Source organism: Erpetoichthys calabaricus, chromosome 15, assembly GCF_900747795.2.
Source record: "Erpetoichthys calabaricus chromosome 15, fErpCal1.3, whole genome shotgun sequence".
NCBI classification, from domain to species: domain Eukaryota; kingdom Metazoa; phylum Chordata; class Cladistia; order Polypteriformes; family Polypteridae; genus Erpetoichthys; species Erpetoichthys calabaricus.
The window spans coordinates 3,256,511-3,273,704 of record NC_041408.2 but is presented as its reverse complement, the minus strand read 5'-3'; the positions used below and the strand labels follow the sequence as shown (position 1 = coordinate 3,273,704).

Genomic DNA, 17,194 nt, shown 5'->3' with positions numbered 1-17,194 from the left:
TCCTGGCCTGTCTCATTGGCTGCTAATGACATCACCCCTGCTCCACACTCGGAGCCCCGAGCATTGTTCGGCAAAACTATCCCCAGCTAGCTGACTTTACACCCTCGACGCACCGCCCATTCGGGCGTGGTGTATCCAGTCACACCGCCTCTAAGCTTCATTAATATTGATTAGGCTCTACCATTGGCTATTGCCACTGTCATTTACAGACTGAGCCGTTCTATAGGCTGATGCACTCTCTTGTATATTACATTACGAGGAGCGAAGCTGAAAGTGAAAAATGTTGCGGCTCGGCGTCAATGGGAAGGGGTGAATGGGGACTTTAACGTACGTGTGTGTGTGTGGCATGAAAAGCTTGTCTGCAGGCTAGGACGGTCCTTCGCTCTCACGTAAGTAGAACTTTTTATTGGATTTTACATATTCTTTTTGAACGCGCGAGAAGGTTCATAAGTAGAATTGGATTTTTGGGCCAGCTGCCCTGTCCGAGACAGACAGACCCGCGCATTACGGGTTTCCAGTTCTCTCCAGAGCGCAGTACGGTTGACGCTGCTGTGTCAGTCCCATTTTATGCCTTCTTTACGGGGTCCTGTCCAGTCCATTGCGTCCCTTAAGTTAACGATGACAGCTTCTTCGGCAAAACGGATCGATTTCTAGCTGCAGTGCAATGAGGTGAGAAGTGGAGCTCGAGAAGTCCTCACAAGCGGGCACTGCGGCGGCGGCGACGGCTGTGGTGGTGTTTGGCGGCGGCGGCCGCCGCTGATTCGCGCGTCTAGTTGCGTTTCGTTTCTGGCTTTTTCACGCAGTTCCGCGTTTGTCTTTTTTAGCCGTAAATGTTTGTCTAAGAAATTAAAAAAAGATGAAGAAAACCCCCCAAAAGCGCCGCGCTTTAGTTAGAAATAATTTATACGTGCCGCCGCTACTGCTGCCCTGCGCCGACTGCGGGCTTTTAACATCTTGGCGTTGTCTCGCACACTTTGAGAAGTCGTTCAGGCTCCGTTATCGATTTCTCCAGTTCACTGGATGGGACAAATCGGATTCTCTTTCTGCAACGTGTTAATTCCATGATCAGCGTGTCTCGACGGTTTTAGATGCTTGCTTCCTATTTTTAACGTTTATGGTCTGAAAGTGTTAACGGGCGCCGGGAATTTTCAGGGACGGTGTCCAGTTTTATTTTTAGATGGAGTGGCTTATCTGCCTGACTTTTGAAGCCCCTGCGCCGCTTGTTCGAAAATTGACTTTTTTTTTTAACTCCCAGGTTATTAATAATTAATATTTTTATGACCAGTACTGCCTGTTAACTGAGATTTCTGAACTGGAATCACGAAGGTTTTGCATCTGATTTAGCCCATTGACTTGGCGGTGCCGACCACTGAATTTAAATGCACTGAAAGTATTTTTGAAATAATTGGAAATAGCGTACAACTTTTTTTTTTAAAAGTTCATATGTGTCTTTCAGCTTACAATTTGTGTAGTTTTGTTTTCCCCAAGAGAAAATGAAATCTTATTTCTTGTCTGCCCCTACTGACTCCTTCTGTCGCATTGGTTTTTGTCTTTAGATCTGAACACTGAGTTCTTCCTAGTTTGCCTGGCTTCTTTTCAGCTTCCCCATGCCTCCATCTCCTCTAGACGACAGAATTGTGGTGGCACTGCCAAGGCCAGTCAGACCTCAGGAACTCAAACTTTGCTTGGACGATAACTACCTGGATTCCGTCAAGGCAGGACGTCAGGCCGTCATCAGCTCAACTGTGGTGAAGATTCGGACGACTAATTTCACTTATATGCCCTCATCCAACGGCTCCACCCGCTCTTTGTCATGCGGATGCAGCAGTGCTAGTTGCTGCACTGTGACCACGTACGAGAAGGACAGCCAGAGCCAAGGACCGGTCAGCGCCAGTGCCCCAAACCTGACATCGGAAGCGTGCCCCACTGGCCCCACCAACCAGATGGTCAACAACAACAATGAGGCCATAAATGCACCTGGTGGGATCGGAAGTCCAATCTCTGGACCTGCTAAGCAGCTTCCTGGATTTCGGACCATCTACCCCAATGAATTAGCCAAGAAGATTACCAGATGTGCCAAGGGTCACCCGTCGACTCCCGGGCCGGTCATTATTGACTGTCGGCCTTTCATGGAGTACAATAAGGGCCACATTCAAGGTGCTGTTCATATCAATTGCTCAGATAAAATCAGCAGGAGGAGACTTCAGCAAGGCAAGATTACGGTGTTGGACCTTATCTCTTGCAGGGAAGGCAAGGACTCCTTCAAAAGGATTTTTTCCAAAGAAATCGTAGTTTATGATGAGAATACCAATGAGCCAAACAGGGTGATGCCATCCCAGCCTTTACACGTGGTGCTGGAATCCTTGAAAAGAGAAGGAAAGGATCCTCTTGTTTTAAAAGGTAAAATGCTCTGCTTGAAGAGATAAGTAAACTCGGCACCCGTGTGGCTCCCGTTCACAGACCGTGGCGGCCTTGTTAAGTGACAAACGTGCAGTAATTGTCTTAGGTGGCTGATTTGAGCGCCCAGTTTGTGTTGGGTGTTGGTTCTGGTTTGGTCCTCCTGCCGGGCGGAGTGCCAGTCCATCACGGGCCGGACGTGTCAAATGTAAAGATTTGGGGGACGCCAAAGCGTTCATCTTGTGGAAAAATGCTCAGACGAGGATTCACTTCACGGGCTTGTAACGGTTTGCATGACCCGAGACTGGCCGCTCTTATTTTATCGTCTATACCAGTTAAACTTGACTGGGACACGACACGGTAAGATGGCACCGTTTTTTTAAAGCTTTAGTCCACGGTGTTTAATCTCCACGAAGTGTGTTCCTGTTATGTGTAAGGATTTCTTACTGTTAATCGGGCCGTATGATAAGATTTAGAGATATGGGGGCAGGCTGGAGTGACGGGCCTCTCTCTTCTGCTGGCGGCTTTGAGCCGAGTAAGCGGACGGAGGAAGAGAACGTCTCCAAATGAAAGAGGAAGTTGGCACTTTGAGACGTGTGGCCTCCTCGCCGCACTCGCCAGGGGGCCCTACTTGTCTCTCGAACGTTTAAAACGAACATAGAGAGTCGCTTTAGGCAGCTCATCTTAACCCCCTACACCCCATCCCACACCCTTTCGTTCATCTTCTATACATTATGGGCACGCTCACTACCTGCCATTGAGGCAGTTGCCCTTGAAAATAGCAATGTCGGCAAGTTTTCTCTTTCTCGCTCTCTCTTTTTAAATTAGCTTAACAACCACAGAAATAATTAGTCATCCCCCCCCATACAATTTGAAATGTGAGAAATAACTCTGTGGACATTTTAGCTGGAAGTGACGAAAAGAACTAGTGCAGAGTTGGCTGAAGTGTCGTTGAATACTTCAAACTGCTTCTTACTTCCTGTGTTGAGGTGAATGGCGTCCATTAAAGAGGCGAGATTGCGGTGGCAAAGACCAATAATATATACAGTCTACGTAAATTAATAAACCGTATATTGAATGTGTTGGGTAACGCAGTGCTGTAGCAGATGCTGCTGCTTCCTCAAATCCGTCCACACTCGCCCACGTTTGTGCTATCCCTCTGTCTGCTTGCTTCTTTCATTCATTCGTTAGTCTTTAACAAAGAGAGAACAATCAGTCCGCCTGATTGGCTGATCTAACTTGGCCAAGTATGTGCGCCTGTCCCATTAGTATGGCATCCAATCCCAGGACGTGCTGCCCCAACAATGCTGGATTGGTTGCTGGTCCCCGGAGCCATGATTTGGGTTAATTAGGCTCAGAAAGTCCACTGAAGTTGATTACAACGTGTTGCCACACCCCACCACATGACAAACCACCCGGATTGGGACCCGAGTGCAGCCGGGCGACTCTTCAGCACCACTCTCGGAACAGGGTGAGGTTAAACGGTGGCTGGAGTGCCAATCCTGCCTTCAACCCCTCAAGACTTTCTTGTAAGTTGGAGGACCTGCTTGCGGGGCTGGATGCAGTTTAACGTCCTACCCAGGACGGAGCAATCGCAGGTTAAGGGGTTTGCTCGGGGGGCCCAATGGACTGCAGTCACTTCTGACATTTTACAGGATTCCAACCAGCTCTACCTTCTGATTGCTGCCTTAGACCCACCACTCCAAAATAAGTAGATGATAAAAATTTGTAATCCATCCATTTTTCTAACCCAGAGTTTGGCCACACATAAGTTTACCCAAATACTCAAGTATTCTAAAATGCCATTTAAATCTGTCCGTCTATGTAGGGGTGTGTGTATGAATGTATGGTTATAACTAGCTGTGCTCCCCGATTTAAGACGTGTTGAAATCGAAGTATTCAACGCAGGCCACTGCAATACATGCCTCTCTGTTATATGGCATTTGGTATGGGATTCTTTAAAGCAGTGTTCCTGTTTGTTGGAATGACAAATGCAATGCATAGTTCTCTGTTGTATGCCATTTACTATGAGATGCACCATTTGTTGGAATGACAAATGCAGTGCATAGTTCTGTTGTCTGCCATGTGGTATGGGATTGTTTAAAGCAGTGTTAATGTTTGTGATGCGCCATTTGTTGCAATGCCAAATGAAATGCATAGTTCTCTGTTGTATGCCATTTGGTATGGGATTAGAAAGAGTAGTGTTAATGTTTGTGATGCGCCATTTGTTGGAATGACAAATGCAGTGCATAGTTCTGTTGTATGCCATTTGGTATGGGATTAGAAAAAGTAGTGTTAATGTTTGTGATGCGCCATTTGTTGAAATGCCAAATGCAGTGCATAGTTCTGTTGTATGCCATTTGGTATGGGATTAGAAAGAGTAGTGTTAATGTTTGTGATGCGCCATTTGTTGGAATGACAAATGCAGTGCATAGTTCTGTTGTATGCCATTTGGTATGGGATTAGAAAGAGTAGTGTTAATGTTTGTGATGCGCCATTTGTTGGAATGACAAATGCAGTGCATAGTTCTGTTGTATGCCATTTGGTATGGGATTAGAAAGAGTAGTGTTAATGTTTGTGATGCGCCATTTGTTGGAATGACAAATGCAGTGCATAGTTCTGTTGTATGCCATTTGGTATGGGATTAGAAAAAGTAGTGTTAATGTTTGTGATGCGCCATTTGTTGAAATGCCAAATGCAGTGCATAGTTCTGTTGTATGCCATTTGGTATGGGATTAGAAAGAGTAGTGTTAATGTTTGTGATGCGCCATTTGTTGGAATGACAAATGCAGTGCATAGTTCTGTGTTGTTTGCCATTTGGTATGGGACTAGAAAAAGTAGTGTTAATATTTATGATGTGCCATTTGTTGGAATGCCAAATGTAATGCCTATGTCTCTGACGTATGCCATTTGCTGAGGGATTCATTAAAGCAGCACTCAGGTTTGTGAATGAGAGACATAACAACCAAACAGATGCTCGGGCAGACACAAGTGCTTTTATTAATGGGGTGGGGTGGTTATACTGTACTCCCCTGCTATTGACTGATTCCAGAGAATTTTTGGGTCTCCCCCTTCTAGGTCATCACCAATATACCGTCCTTCGCATTGCTCCAACAAAAGACAAGAACCCCCTGTTTTGAGGAGGGTTTATGATCTAATAGGTCAGGGTCGGGGCCACTGCTGCTGTTCTTCTAGGGTGGCGTCTTTTATCTCTGAAGAGCTGAACAAGTTCGAGGCCGTGTGTTGCACTCGAATCCCCCCCGCCCCCCCCCCACCGTGTGCGCCGTCCTCTCTCGCTCTTTCAGAGACGGGTTCGAGACTCTCGTAACCTCGCATCTCCACCAAAAACATAATCTGGAAATACAATATCAACATTGATGTCACGAGAAACTTTTGAGATGACTTTGGAAACAAGTATTGTACTTTGAAGACGAAAATGACAAGTAACTGTAAATACAGTCAAGAAATCCTACCCCAGGCACCATCTGAGCCCCAGAGAGTGCCTTTACCCTTCCGTCCGGCCAGCAGTGAGGGTTGTGGATGGGCCTGCTGTAGCTGTGTGTGCTCAGAAGCTCCCCTGTGCCAATGCTTACCTCGTGAGAGGCCCACGTTAAAGACGTCAATGATTTGCCGGGCACGCGGACGCACCGGGGCGGGTTGACAGAATTTGTCTGGGGGGGCGGGGGGGCTACTAGAAGTCGGGGGCTCTTTACATGTCATGTATGAAAGACCACAGAGAGGCACGCGACACAAGGTCGTGTTACTAATTTATTTATTTTTGTTTTCCCGTTTGATTTTTGGGAGAGCAGACGCGCTTCATCAGGGGCAAATTCATACCGAAGAGACGCCTTTTATTGGTGGTGTCACCGAGTTTACCTCTGAACAGAACCGACAGCTTCTCTACCCAGATATGCAGACGTTTTAGTTGATGTGACATTCTGAACAGCACACTGTCTCTTCTGTTTGGCTTTGAAGAGGCGTCACGTGGGATATGTGAAGAGGGTTTTTGAAGCCGTATTTAATTTGGTGGGTGGTCTTGACCCCGTAGCGTTTGGAGGCTAGAGGTGAATTCTCTTCATCTTGTTGGAAAGCCTCTTGTGGTGATCGGGCTTAATGAGTCACCGCGCCACTTATTGCACCTCTGCGGTACCAAGTGTGTGTGTGTGTGTGTAGATCTTATCCAGGTAAGCGTCTAACTGCTACAAACTGATTGCCTTTTTCTACACGTTTGGCTCAGTGAGGTTGAAGCCACGCAGTGCGGGAAGAGAGATTGTGACGGCTTCGGCTCTGGCACTTCATTAAAATGCTGGTCTCCTTAATGTACAAGTGAGCGGCGTGGCCAACAATCCATACCCTGGTGTCTTTAAGAACTCTGATGGTTTTTGGTAGATACCAGTATAATGTATTGGTATATTCTGATCGACGGCAAAGGATGGGTTGGGATGATTGGATACCCTGCTAGGAGGCCCTCCTGATGGATGGAGGACGTCAGTGGATGGGAGACCCAAGCGAAATGGCTGCTGTTCTCTTTCCCAAATGGGAAATGTGTCATTTTGACAGACGAGAGGTGACCATTCAGGCCCTCCAGCTCGTGTGCTTAGCTAGTAGTCACGCTGTCCCGTGTATCCCACCCAGATCCTTGTTCAAGGTTGTCTGGGATTCTGCTTCAGCTCCATAGCTTGGTAGTTTGTTCAGATTCCCACAACTCTCTTGAGTACACAAGAGCTTCCTGGTTTCAGTCTTAAATCCACTTCCTCTTAATCTCCATCCGTGTCCTCAAGTGTGCGAGCTGAAAGAATTCTGCTGGTTTTTCTTTACTGCTGCCTTGATGAGGCCCCCATATGCAGTCACCTCTGCTTGAGACTCCAGTCAGGTTAGGCTGGGGAGCGGGCACCGCCTTGGCGGCTTGCGTACTGTATGTTTGTGTCATGGAGCGGCATGGACTGTTTTTGACGTCGTTCATCTCCTTTTGCTGCGTTATGGTGCAGTATGTCCATGTTCATTTGACCCTGGCTTCGCTGGCCGTGTTCAAACTACCCACAAGTCATTGCAAACATGTTGTATTGTGTGTGGCTACTGCGTCATTTTCCAATTTTCCTCTAATTTTTGATTTATTCTTGCACACTGAATGCACTTTATTCAGTTTTTTAAAGATGGTGGACCACAACGAGCGGTTACCGTATGTACTCGCGTATAAGTCGGGTCTTGAAACCCAAAAAGTCGATCATAAAATCAGACCCCGACTTATACGCCCGTTCAAAAATACAAGTCAAGTTGGGGAGCATGCACTGGTACGTCACGCTGCCGCACCCACTACACGGCACAACATCTCGGGATCCCGGTTGGCAACCCCCCAGGCAGACACGCGGTCCAGTCCCACCCACCGGAAATAACAACAACAACATTTATTTATGTAGCACATTTTAAATGAGCCTCTCCAGGTGTTACGTGGGCGACCCCTTGGCCTGGTCCAGCCACTCTGGTCCCCAACAACAAGCATCTTACGAGCCGGATCACCCTCGGGTTGGGGGACACGCCACATGGCCGTAGTGCTGTAATTGATACTCCCTCACAATGCAGGTCATGTGCCTCGTTCAGGACTCCGTGATCAACACAAAGTCAAACCAGCGGGACCCAAAGACTCTCTGAAGAGAGTTGAAGGAGTCCAGTCTTCATCTCCGGTCACTGGGTAGCGTCCATGTCTCAAACAGGAAGCAGCAGGACTCTAAAGACTTGGACCTTATTCCTTTTTACAGATAACATGAGCACCACAAACTGCTCTCCAGCGACCTCATGCGATTCTATCCCAATCTGCCTACTGACGTCATAGGAAGAGTCACATGACGCATGAATGTCACTCAGTGACGAGGTCGACACTCTCTCCTTGCAGACACACTGCTGATGGCCGTGCCCAAGAGGTCATTAAAGGCCTGGCTTTTTGGTTTTTATCGGGACCCTCGCAAGCCCAGACGCTCAGATTCCTCACTCAGAACCTCCATTGACTCCACGAAGATCACAGCATCATCGGCAAAGTCAAGTTCAGCGAAAAATACGACACTTCTTCTTATTTATTTATTTTTTTTACATCTTCTCGCCTCCTCCAATCTCACATCAGTTTCTCAGACCCATTGAATTTAGTTGCAGTACCGTAGTTACCAATTTCTTTTGCCACGTCAACGACTTTTAATTTAAAACCAGCTTCATATTTTCTTCTGATCAAACGCTCCACCGTAGATAAGGGATACCCTTACGATAAAGGTGTATGAGATAAAAAAAATCAGTGCAAACGTTGCTTTGGAATAGTTTGGGTATCACCGTGTGGTCACGTAGGCACAATACATAAAAATAAAAGGCCGTGTGCCCCGTGGTGACTCTCAGGTGGGCAGGTGTTATCCATCCATCCATTATCCAACCCGCTGAATCCGAACACAGGGTCACAGGGTTCTGCTGGAGCCAATCCCAGCCAACACCGGGCACAAGGCAGGGAACCAATCCCGGGCAGGGTGCCAACCCACCGCAGGACACACACAAACACACCTACACACCAAGCACACACTAGGGCCAATTTAGAATGGCCAATCCACCTAACGAGCATGTCTTTGGACTGTGGGAGGAAACCCACGCAGATGCGGGGAGAACATGCAAACTCCACGCAGGGAGGACCCGGGAAGCGAACCACAGGTCCCCAGGTCTCCCAACTGTGAGGCAGCAGCGCTACCCACTGTGCCACCGTGCCGCCCGGGCAGGCGCTAGCATATCGTAATCTCTTGGACCAATAGCGGGAGTTTTCCACATTCGACTTATACGGCTGACTGGAAATTATACGGTTAAATCAAGCCCCGGGAGAACTTAGACGCGAGTATATTCGGTAGTTCATTTTATTTTATTTTGTATAATTATAGATTGTCTCGGCCTGCCGTGTTAATTGCTTTGTCAAAAGCTTATAAATGTGTTCACTCTAAAAGGCGCAGTGTGAAGAAGAGACAAACTGTGCAATGTGTTTTTGTTTTGAAGTATTAAGCTCAGACTGCGTAGAAAGTGTTGCACACGTCAGTACCAAACACACACACACACACAGAACTAAATTAGTTGTAGTAGTTTTCCACGTCCTGAGGGTCCCAGAAGGCATCCTGCTTTCTGCATACTTTTTGCCATTAATCTCCTTTTCAGTTCTGATTTAATCTGAAAGATTTGTTAATGGACAATTAGGTCAAATTATGGTCGCCCCCTTCATCTTCATGTAAACAGGACCTCTTTCTAAATTTAGTGACCCTCTGCCTCTCCATTCCTCCTCCTCCTCCTGGCCACACACACAAGCAGATTAATACAGAAAGGCAGCGGCCTCTCCTTATGAGCACCTGAATATAAAACAAGCTGTGAATCATTGAACAAACATGTGGACAACTACAGGCCAGCGAGTTGTTATACAAATAAAATCCATCCATCCATCATCCTCCAACCCTCTATATTCTAACTACAGGGTCACGGGGGGGTCTGCTGGAGCCAATCCCAGCCAACACAGGGCACAAGGCAGGAAACAATCCCCGGGCAGGGTGCACACACACACACGGGACAATTTAGAATTGCCAATGCACCTAACCTGCATGTCTTTGGACTGTGGGAGGAAACCCACGCAGACACGGGGAGAACATGCAAACTCCACGCAGGGAGGACCCGGGAAGCGAACCCGGGTATCCAAATTACGAAGCAGCAGTGCTACCCACTGCGCCACCGTGCCGCCCACGTTGAAAATCCAAATCTCAAAATGGAATTTTTGGATGATTACAATATTTTCCCTACGAGAAAGTAATTCGGACTCTGGGAGCTCTAAAACTTCGAGATTCATTAAAATCTCGAGGTTGAATTTTTGGATGATTACAATGCGTTCCCTATATTTCATATACGAGAAAGTCAGGGAGGTCTAAACGGCGGAGATTCATCAAAATCTCAAAACTGAATTTTTGGACAATTACAATATTTTCCCAACGAGAAAGTAAATTGGACTCGGGGAAGTCTAAAATGTCAATTCATTAAAATCTCAAACTGTAATTTTTCGATGATTACAATACTTCCCGGAAGGTGTGTTCCAACTACAGAGGGATCACACACCTCAGCCTCCCTGGAAAAGTCTGTTCGGGGGTTCTGGAGAGGAGGGTCCGTCGGATAGTCGAACCTCAGATTCAGGAGGAACAGTGTGGTTTTCGTCCTGGTCGCAGAACAGTGGACCAGCTCTACACCCTTAGCAGGGTCCTGAAGGGTGCATGGGAGTTCACCCAACCAGTCTACATGTGTTTTGTGGACTTGGAAAAGGCGTTTGACCGTGTCCCTCGGGGAATCCTGTGGGGGGTACTCCGAGAGTATGGGGTACTGGACCCCCTGATAAGGGCTGTTCGGTCCCTGTACGATCGGTGCCAGAGCTTGGTCCGCATTGCCGGCAGTAAGTCGAACCCGTTTCCGGTGAGAGTTGGACTCCGCCAAGGCTGCCCTTTGTCACAGATTCTGTTCATAACTTTTATGGACAGAATTTCTAGGTGCAGCCAGGGCGTTGAGGGGGTCCGGTTTGGTGGGCTCAGGATTGGGTCACTGCTTTTTGCAGATGATGTTGTCCTGTTTGCTTCATCAGGCCGTGATCTTCAGCTCTCTCTGGATCTGTTTGTAGCCGAGTGTGAAGCGACTGGGATGGGAATCAGCACCTCCAAATCGGAGACCATGGTCGTCGGCCGAAAAAGGGTGGAGTGCCCTCTCAGGGCTGGGAACGAGATCCTGCCCCAAGTGGAGGAGTTCAAGTATCTCGGGGTCTTGTTCACGAGTGAGGGAAGAATGGAACGTGAGATCGACAGGCGGATCGGTGCGGGCTCTGCATCGGTCTGTCGTGGTGAAAAAGGAGCTGAGCCGGAAGGCAAAGCTCTCAATTTACCAGTCGATCTATGTTCCTACCCTCACCTATGGTCATGAGCTATGGGTAGTGACCGAAAGAACGAGATCACGAATACAAGCGGCTGAAATGAGTTTCCTCCGCAGGGTGTCTGGGCATTCCCTTAAAGATAGGGTGAGAAGCTCAGAGTAGAGCCACTGCTCCTCCACATTTAGAGGAGTCAGATGAGGTGGCTCGGGCATCTGATCAGGATGCCTCCTGGACGCCTCCCTGGTGAGGTGTTCCGGGCACGTCTAACCGGGAGGAGGCCCCGGGGAAGACCCAGGACACGCTGGAGGGTCTATGTCTCTCGGCTGGCCTGGGAACACCTCGGGATTCTCCCGGAAGATCTTGAAGAAGTGGCCGGGGAGAGGGAAGTCTGGGCATCTCTGCTCAAGCTGCTGCCCCTGTGACCCGATCTCGGATAAGTGGAAGAGGATGGATGGATGGACAATACTTCCCCTATACTTTGTATACGAGAAAGTCAAAAGGAGTTCCTCTTTTTCCCGAAACTTTGAATTACTTGCTCCTGGCCCCACACACAAGCAGATTAATACAGAAAGGCAGCGGCCTCTCCTTATGAGCACCTGAATATGAAACAAGCTGTGAATCATTGAACAAACACGTGGACGACTACAGGCCAGCGAGTTATACAAATAAAATCCATCCATCCATCCATCCATCATCATCCAACCCACTATATCCTAACTACAGGGTCACGGGGGGGTCTGCTGGAGCTAATCCCAGCCAACACAGGGCGCAAGGCAGGAAACAAACCCCGGGCAGGGCACCAGCCCACCACAAATAAAATCCCAGCACTGATTTAAAAAAACAAAAAAAGTTAAAAATCCTGAATAAAGTGGGCCAGTCAGTGGGAGCTCACTTTTCTATTTCTGTTGGGCACTGCGGTTTCTTTCAGGGACTGATTGATTAATTCGAGTAGCTCAGTTCAAGAGCGCACGGCACGCCGACGTCCTTAGTGGCACGTGAAGTGGGCCTTTTGGTGTGCCGCGTATCAAACTTCTTTCCATGCCTACCACACAGTTTAGCGTCCGTCCTTTATCGCTGTGCAGGGAATTCTACGTTTCTCGGAGGAATTCTGGGTAGAGAGGGAGTTTTGTTTCTCTGCTGTGGAGGTGATTTACACAACATCATCATCATCATTTCATTTTTGCTGTAATGACAGTCATGAGCCTGGGGATTTGTAACATTTGCCTTTTGTAAGTTGATTGCATTGATAGATTTGTTTGTTTTCTGTAAAGCCAAGGACTTGAAACTGCATATCCGAAGTAGAATTTCCACCTGATATCTGTTGTAAATGTGACACTTTTTTGTGAAATTTTACAGCGATTCTGTTAATTGTATACTTGGAATTGTTAGTTTTGTTTCTCATTGATCATTTCTGTTTATTCCTAGCCGTGTAAGCTCCTAGAAACTCGGAAAAGAAACTGAAACGCGGTTTGGTTTTGTGGACGCGCTTGCCTCCCTTGTCCATCAGCAGCTAATCAAATTTCTCTCTCCTCGGAGGTTTCGTTTTGCCGATGTGCTCGCCCCACAACTCGTCTTGGCGGCTAAGCGAGTTTTTCTTTCGTCGGTGGTTTCATTTTGGCGACGGATTTGCTTTCTTTCAGCGTGTACGTGTTCTTCTTCTTCTGATTCGTTAACTTGGGGCCGCCTTGCTGGGTCTTTGAGCTTCATGCATCTACCCAATTGAACATCCCTCTCTAGGAAAGACTGGGCCGTGCTTAACCGAGCAAGGTCAAAGGTGGGCAAAACAAGGGACAACCTATTTAGATGGGGCCTCACAACAAGCGCTGAATGTCCCTGTGGTGAGCCCACCCAAACAATGGACCACAATCTCCGTGAATGTTCCTGTGGCCCTACAGGTACCAATGAAGATCTTAAGGATGCTAATGACACTGCGTGATAAGATCTGATGATGATGATGATGATGCTGTAGCCTTGAACTTCCTTTCCAGATAGACAGACAGACACACACACTTCCACGCACAGATGCTTATATATAAGATTCTTCTTTTTTCTTTTAATTTTGTTTACGTTCTACAACACCAAATTGTTAATTTCATGGGCACCGCCATTTCGTGGGCTCTCTTGTTGTGGCACTGCTCTTGGTTGGTGGGTCTGACGTCGCCTACGGTATACAACACTGATGCGGTGGGCTGTAATTGTGTACGCTTTTGTTCCATTATTTGCAGCTTGTTTTATGTTGCTTATATTCACCGTATGTGATTTGGACAGACGAAACCCACAAACCTTTGCGCGTGTGTCTCTTAGCTTTCTTGGTATGAAATTCTTGGCATTTCGATCCTGGTTAGCATTCCGTGTTTTGGTGTTGGAGGACGTTTTTGAATTTTCGCTTGCAACCGTTTTTCTTTCAGACTTGGACCTTCATTCATTTCCTAATTCTATGTGTTCATACTGTTTGCTCTGCTCAGCTTTCACGTTGTTGATGCCAAATTCTGAGCCTACCATCCGAATGTTGCATCAGAAATCGAGACTCGTCGGACCAGACAATGTTTTTCCAATCTTCTATTCTCCAATTCTGGTGAGCCTGTGCGAATTGTAGCCTCAGTTGCCTGTTCTTAGCTGGCAGGAGTGGTACCAGCTTTGGTCCTTTGCCGCTGTAGCCCACCTGCTTCAAGGGTTCGACGTGTTGTGCGTTCTGAGCTGCGCTTCTGCACACCTCACTTGTGACGAGTGCTTATTTCAGTGACTGTTGCCTTTCTGCCCGCTCAAAACGGTCTGGCCATTCAACTCTGACCTCTGGTATCCACAAGGTGTTTTCGCCCAGAGTAGGAGATTTCTGTTTTTGCCGTGGTATTAAAAGGGCACCAAGTATTATTAAAATTTCCCTTTTTAATTCGTATCAAATACAATAAATTGGCTTTCACAACATCCCTATTCTTGATTGCGAATTTAATTCTGGCGTACCCCAGATGTGACCAAAGGGTTGGGTTTCAAACAGCTGCCCCTTATCATTGGAGACTGGAATTGGGGCTGATGGTGGGGTAGGGGAGCAAATAATTGTGTGCTGAGATCGGGAAGTTGTCGTTTTTAGACTTACGTAAATTGGTGTGTGTGCTGTATTTGGAAATGGGGGGCCTTCAACTACAGTTTGTAGGGGTATATATCTAGTGCTGTGGGAGCTTTGTTCATCGATTTGTTGTCTGCGGCACACTCGTGGCATCATCACCTGCCTTGTTCAACGCACATCATTGACTAGACTGGCATTTCACACACGACGTTTTCAAAGTTAGAGTTTCAGGTTTTTGCCTGCTAAGTAATTCAGAGTTTCGGGAAATGAGGAACTCCTTTTGACGTTCTCGTATAGGGAAGTATTGTAATCGTCCAAAAATTCCAGTTTGAGATTTTAATGAATCTCAATGTCTTAGACCTCCCCGAGTCCAATTTACTTTCTCGTACGGAAAATATTGTAATCATCCAAAAATTTAGTTTCGAGTTTTTGATGAATCTCGACCGTTTAGCCTCCCTGACTTTCTCGTATACGAAATATAGGGAACGTATCGTAATCTTCCAAAAATTCAACCTTGAGATTTTGAGGAATCTCGACGTTTTACACCTCCCTGAGTCCGATTTTACTTTCTTGTAGGGAAAATATTGTAATCATCCAAAAATTCCATTTTGAGATTTTGATTTTCAACATTTTAGATCTCCCTGACCTTTCTCGTATATGAGGTGTAGGGAAAGGATTGCCATCATCCAAAAATGTGATCTCGAGATTTTGATGAATCTCAATGTTTTAGACCTCCCTGAGTCTGAAAATACCATTTTTTGGAATTGTGTGTGTGATAACTTGAGTACGCTTTCACTTCGGTCAACCAAATTTTGCATTTGTGTGTGGTCATGTGACTGCATGGTTACGTCTGATTGGTGAAACGGTCATGCAGTAGATACACTGGCGGCTTCTCTCTGGCAAAAATATAGTGTATATAATGGGAAAAAAAAAGTAACAATTAGAGTGTTGCCCAATGTAGCGGAGTAAGAGTAGCGTTTCTTCTTCACAAATGTACTCAAGTAAAAATAAAAAGTATAGTGCAGTAAAAGTATCTATCTATCTATCTATCTATCTATCTATCTATCTATCTATCTATCTATCTATCTATCTATCTATCTATCTATCTATCTATCTATCTATCTATCTATCTATCTATCTATCTATCTATCTATCTATCTATCTATCTATCTATCTATCTACTCTTAGAAGTACAATTTTTTTTAAAAAGTTACTCAAGTAAATGTAACAGAGTAAATGTAACTTGTTACTACCCACCTCTGGTAATCGTTTTAAAATTTGATGTTGAGATTTTGATGAATCTCAAGGTTTTAGACCTCCCTGAGTCTGAAAATACCATTCTTGGAATTATGTCTGTGTGTACGTAAACACAATGACCCGAGTACACTTTCACTTGGGTCAGCCAAATTTTGCATACAAGAATTAGGTACTAAATGTAGATTTCTATCAACTTGTGGGCTATTTCTACTAACCGGAAGTGATACCTTTTATTCATGCAGCTGCAGAGTCCAATTTCTTCAACTTTACTTTTATAATAATTGTTCAATATATTAATTTGATTTCATTTCTTGTTGATGGTTCTTTAATGTACATAATATAATCATTGTCTTGTGGTTTACTCCTCAAATATCCATCCCCATATTTGAGTATACAAGAGAGTCGAGGGGAGAGCACTCCCGATTTTTCTTATTTAGCGTAGTGAAAAGCATTTCCATCCAACTACATATCGGCCCCCATAAGAAATTGCTGCCCCTCTCCTAAAGCTTACTCTTTTTAGATCAGTTCAGTTTTCACAGAAAGCTCTCTAAACTGTTGCGACAACTACAATAATGATCCCATTCTATCTAGTGAGTGCAGCCAGCCATGGTTAATCATGTTGGTTGGATTACGATGGCAAGAAATTGTTGGCTCGCCGGGCGTGTATGTGGAGTCTGCCGTTGTAATTGTTTTCACTTGTCATCTCTAACAAGTTGAAGCCGATTGTATTGTGTCCTTTAATTGGCGTTCTTGAGTGATGGATGGTCCAGAAATGACAAACTGAGCAGGGCCGGAGGGCGGCTAATATAAATGAACTGAACTTCAAAGGGCTGACTTTGCTGTGTGAATTATTGCTGTTGGTGATCGAATAGTTGACAGTAATCCGTCTCCTGTTCTTGACATGGGGATGTAATGCCAGCCCTCCATAACGTTTCTCTTTACGGTGCTTTAACACACCATATAATTGAGCATATTGTAGACACTGAGTTGTTCCCTCTTTTGGATGTTAAGCCGCACACCTGCCTGCAGTAATGAAGCCCTCCACCCTAAACTATGCCATGTGGTACCCTTTTGTGTACCGGCTACCAAGTTCTCTTTTGTCTGGCCTGGTCACACTGTCTTTCTGGGCTTTGCATTTTCTACCTTGTCTGTGTTGTGTTTTCTTCTTCTACTTCTTTATTTTGCATTACTCTGGTTTTCCTTCTACCTATGTTTTAGATTCATTTGTAGTTTCAAATTAGCCTGTTGTTGTGAGATCCCTCTATTTGAAGCATAAAAAGCATAGCAGGCCTCCAGACACTTCCACGAAGCCCGACCCCAAGCTCAAAAGGCAGGCTTTCTGGTCTGTACAGGCCCAAAATGAGGCCAAGGCTTGTAAATAACACACTTTGTGTGTCTGAACTACCCATAAGCCATCACAGGTGTGCTGTATTGCATCAGCATCTGTCTCTTGTGCTTATGGCGTCATTTTCAAACTGCCTTGACTCTTTGATTTACCTTCATATTTGTGATGCAGATGAGGGTGAAGTGTTGTAACGTAAAAGACCTCAGGTGGTTGAGCTTCTTCTGGC

General features: G+C 46.0%; 1 protein-coding gene across 1 annotated transcript in view; it reads left to right on the top strand.

The window, feature by feature from the left end:
• The first annotated feature begins 237 nt into the window (after positions 1–237).
• Positions 238–17,194, top strand: part of dusp10 (dual specificity phosphatase 10) — a 40,820-nt gene continuing 23,863 nt past the window's right edge. The window contains exons 1-2 of the mRNA XM_028820211.2: positions 238–389; positions 1,557–2,400. Of these exons, the coding sequence (XP_028676044.1) occupies positions 1,608–2,400 (793 nt within the window). The 5' untranslated portion in view covers positions 238–389; positions 1,557–1,607. The remainder of the gene's footprint in view (positions 390–1,556; positions 2,401–17,194) is intronic.